This window comes from Atta cephalotes, assembly GCF_000143395.1.
Source record: "Atta cephalotes unplaced genomic scaffold scaffold00013, whole genome shotgun sequence".
Lineage (NCBI taxonomy): Eukaryota > Metazoa > Arthropoda > Insecta > Hymenoptera > Formicidae > Atta > Atta cephalotes.
The window spans coordinates 1,661,192-1,665,074 of NW_012130077.1; the positions used below are offsets into that span (position 1 = coordinate 1,661,192).

General features: G+C 25.0%; 1 protein-coding gene across 1 annotated transcript in view; it reads left to right on the forward strand.

Moving 5' to 3' along the window:
* Positions 1 to 2,981, forward strand: part of LOC105617676 — a 6,662-nt gene extending 3,681 nt beyond the window's left edge. Inside the window, exons 6-9 of the mRNA XM_012199231.1 lie at positions 778 to 1,133; positions 1,760 to 1,937; positions 2,077 to 2,354; positions 2,888 to 2,981. Of these exons, the coding sequence (XP_012054621.1) occupies positions 778 to 1,133; positions 1,760 to 1,937; positions 2,077 to 2,354; positions 2,888 to 2,981 (906 nt within the window). The remainder of the gene's footprint in view (positions 1 to 777; positions 1,134 to 1,759; positions 1,938 to 2,076; positions 2,355 to 2,887) is intronic.
* Positions 2,982 to 3,883: the final 902 nt, after the last annotated feature.

A 3,883-nucleotide genomic window follows, 5' to 3' on the forward strand; every position in this document is an offset into this window, starting at 1 on the left:
ATTTGTTGTGTGTGTGTGTGTGTGTGTGTGTGTGTGTGTGTGTGTGTGTGTGTGTGTGTGTGTGTGTCGGTCAAAAAAGTTTGGAATTTTCTACTCTTCGTTCCAAAGTGAGTTTGATATAACGGAAATGATACCCCAACAACACAAAATTTGTAACAATATTGCTGCAATATTACTGCAACGTGTAATATTGTTGCAAGTTGTTGGGGTATAGTTATGTGCTTTATACTAAAAACATAGCCACTAGATCGGAGATTTGAATCCGACCAAAGAATGAAATAAACATTCTTTAAGCTCTTTTAAAAACTGCCTAAGAGATTTTCAGTGGAAACATTATTTAAACTAATAAAAAGGATGTTAAAACTTTGTGCTGCTGTGATAAAAAGTCCGAAGAACCTAGTGAGAAATAACCGAATTCGATGTCAAATTGAGGATCATTTCTTACTGGGAAGATATATGTATTATTGATGAAAATAAGCTAATGATTGTGTCAAAACTTAAAAATTAGATTACTACAAAATATTTGTTTTTGTTACAAATTTTTCTTCAAAAAAAAATTTAGATTATGTCCAAATGTAATCTTTACATGCAATAAATTTATTGTATATTATATATATTCGTCTCTTTATGGATTACAGCCGTTTTTATATAAGTCTAAACTTTTAACTGATACTGTATATGTGTGTGACTTTGATTCAAACATTATATAACGCAAAACATTTATAAGGAATCCTTTAAGAGGACGATTTTTAATCAAATCTAATTTGATTGATTCAGAGTTCGTTATTGAGAAAAATAGGAGTCCATGTCTATTTCAAGAAAGAACTTGATCAACATATGAATAGTATCCAAGCACGCGGTGTGATTTATACTCTGCTACAGCTAACTGATGAACAGAAACACAACGGTGTCATAGCAATCTCAACGGGATATTTCGCTCAAACTCTTTGTTATTTTGGACAGAAATTTGGAATACCAGTGACAGTAGTGATGCCGAAATCAACGGCACAGGAAATAATTGATAAATGTCAATATCTGGGAACAATAGTAATTGCTCAGGATGACAATATAGTAGAAGTACATAATATCGCTTTGCAAATTGCCAGGACAAGAAATTTATATTATCTTGACGGGTACTCTATTTTAAATCTTAGTTAAGTGCGTGTTAATGTATATTAAACATTGATCCCCAAGCGCTACAAATTAAAAATAATATAACATCAATGTGTAATTTCGTTCTAGAATATATATGTAATACTACAATATATATGTAACTCATGGCGTTATATAATAATTACATTGTAGAATACGAAATTATAACATTGACATGTATGTTATTTTTAATTTGTGTCAATTGGAATAATAAACTGTGTAAAAATAAAATGCAAATATTTTGAATTATAAAATATAGATTTTATTTAATAACATAATAAACTGCGAATTTTATGATTTAATATATTTTTATATTTATATTAAACAGTTTTACGTCAATTTGTGTACGGTTTTAATGTGCTCCAATTTACACTGAGTGCATCCAATCGAATTCGCTATTAATTAAAATACATTCTCGTTAAAAGATGATATTTTCATCGATTATTTCTATTTTCTTTATGTTACAGTTTTCATTCTATTGTTTTGAAAAGTAATTAATTTAAAAAATTATTAATTTAAAAAAAATATTAATTTTTACGTATTTATAATCTTATATATTTTATTATTTTCTTCATGATCAAATTATTTTATGATATTTTTTTAATAGAAACGATCATCCAAATATGATTATTGGCCAAGCAACTTTGGGCCTAGAAATTTTTGAACAGTTAGATTCTGGAAAGACAATTGATACAGTGATATTGCCGACGACGATCGATGCTTGTGGAGTAACTGCGACTATTGCAATGGCTATCAGAAAATGGAATTCAAATATAAAAATTATCGTAAGTAAATAAGTGCTTTTCTATAATCGTAAGTTATTATATGATTAATTTTACGTTTCGATCTAATAAACGTAGTTTATTTCATGAAAATAATTGTATCCATTGTAAATTATATGTATAATATCTCAAATCCTAATAGGAGGTCCAAACTACAGTTCAAGATCTTTTAATCAACAATGTTAGACAAAAATGTTATAAAATAACTGTTCCCGGTCAGAATATATATGTAGGATATAATAATTTACTTAAAGACATAAGGTTATATTTGTTCGATCGAATTGTTCTGGTATCTGAAACACTTATTCAAAAAGCTGCCAATTTTCTACTAATAAAAGAAAATTTCAATGATTATTACGCAGCGATCGCTTTAGCTGGAATTCTAACTGGTAATCTGAACGATTTAATAAAAGAAAAAAGGTGATTTCTTCTATAAATTCAATTTGTTAAAATTCATTAAACCTGAATGTTTTACGTGTTTCGTGACAATAAATCATGAACTGTCTGATTTCTATTTAAGGATGTATTATATCCATTTTTACAAATATGTTTTTTTATTATGTTATAATACATTTCTATAGATATCTATAACACAAATAAAAAAGTAAAAAATATTACTTTTTATATCGAAATAATTTTTAATCTAGGTGCTTCTATATCGCTGCCATCTTTTTTTTATATGATTTTTAAATGTGATGCCAAAATAATTTGTAATTTTTTCATAACTTTTCATTATTTAAAAAATATATAATACATCTTTAATATCTCACTGAAAATAATTATTAATTAAATCGATATATTGATCAATGTCGATAATACTATAAACAGTTCATATCAACTCATTTCTAAATAACAAAGTCTAAATAAATATCAAATCTAAATAACAAAGTCATAATACAGTGCGATGTAGTATTTAATTATATTATTTGATAACATAATTATGTTTACGACAGTGTGCTGATACCTCTATTCGGCAAAAAGGATAACTCTAATAACTTCATGGATAAATTAAGTTTGCAGCCTGGTTCCTCAACATCTTCTTCTTAAATAAGCGTTTTTATATTTCCGAACAGATTGTTGACTAAAATAAATTAGAAAAAAAATTGCATATATTTAATGTAAATATCTAATCAGGTATCGGAAAAAAAATGTTTCATATAATTATACATAAATATAAAATTATTTAAAATTATATAACTACATATAAAAACTTATTTTATACATGTACAATTATATATAACATATTTTTTCCCGGAATCTTCAAAATTAGAGATACAGAATGAGATACAGAATGTTCAATTCGAGAAAGACAGTTAAAATGAAGAAAAAGATAGTTTTAAAAATAATAATTTTTAACTAGATTCCTTGTATTACTTTTATTAAGAAATAAAATCATTTGTTTTATCAAATCGGTAGGATTTACACACATATGATTTACACATTCAATGATACATACTACTCCATTAATATGATCGCACAAACACATATATAAATTTTCTAATTGATCTTTCATATGTATTTTAGTATCTCAATCTAATTCTTACAGCACAAAATATTTATGAAAATCATTTTTTAAAATGTTATATAAATATTTTATACATATTTTATATAAAGCTTTACTCAAAATATATTATTAAAATATTTTATGTAATATTTAAAATATAAATAAATTATAAATAAATTATAAATAAATATTTCTATATGTATGTATTGAATAGCAGTAGTGATCAATAGAGAAATGATTAAAAATAACTCATACTTGGATACAAATTTGATATTATATATTTAATTATTTTGGAATTCTTGATATATATATATATATATATATATATATATATATATATATATATACTACGTACTTANTTATATATATACTAACTTAATTATTAGTTAGTTAAGTAGTAAGACGAACGACGACATAGTAGTAGTACTTAATAGTATACTTACGT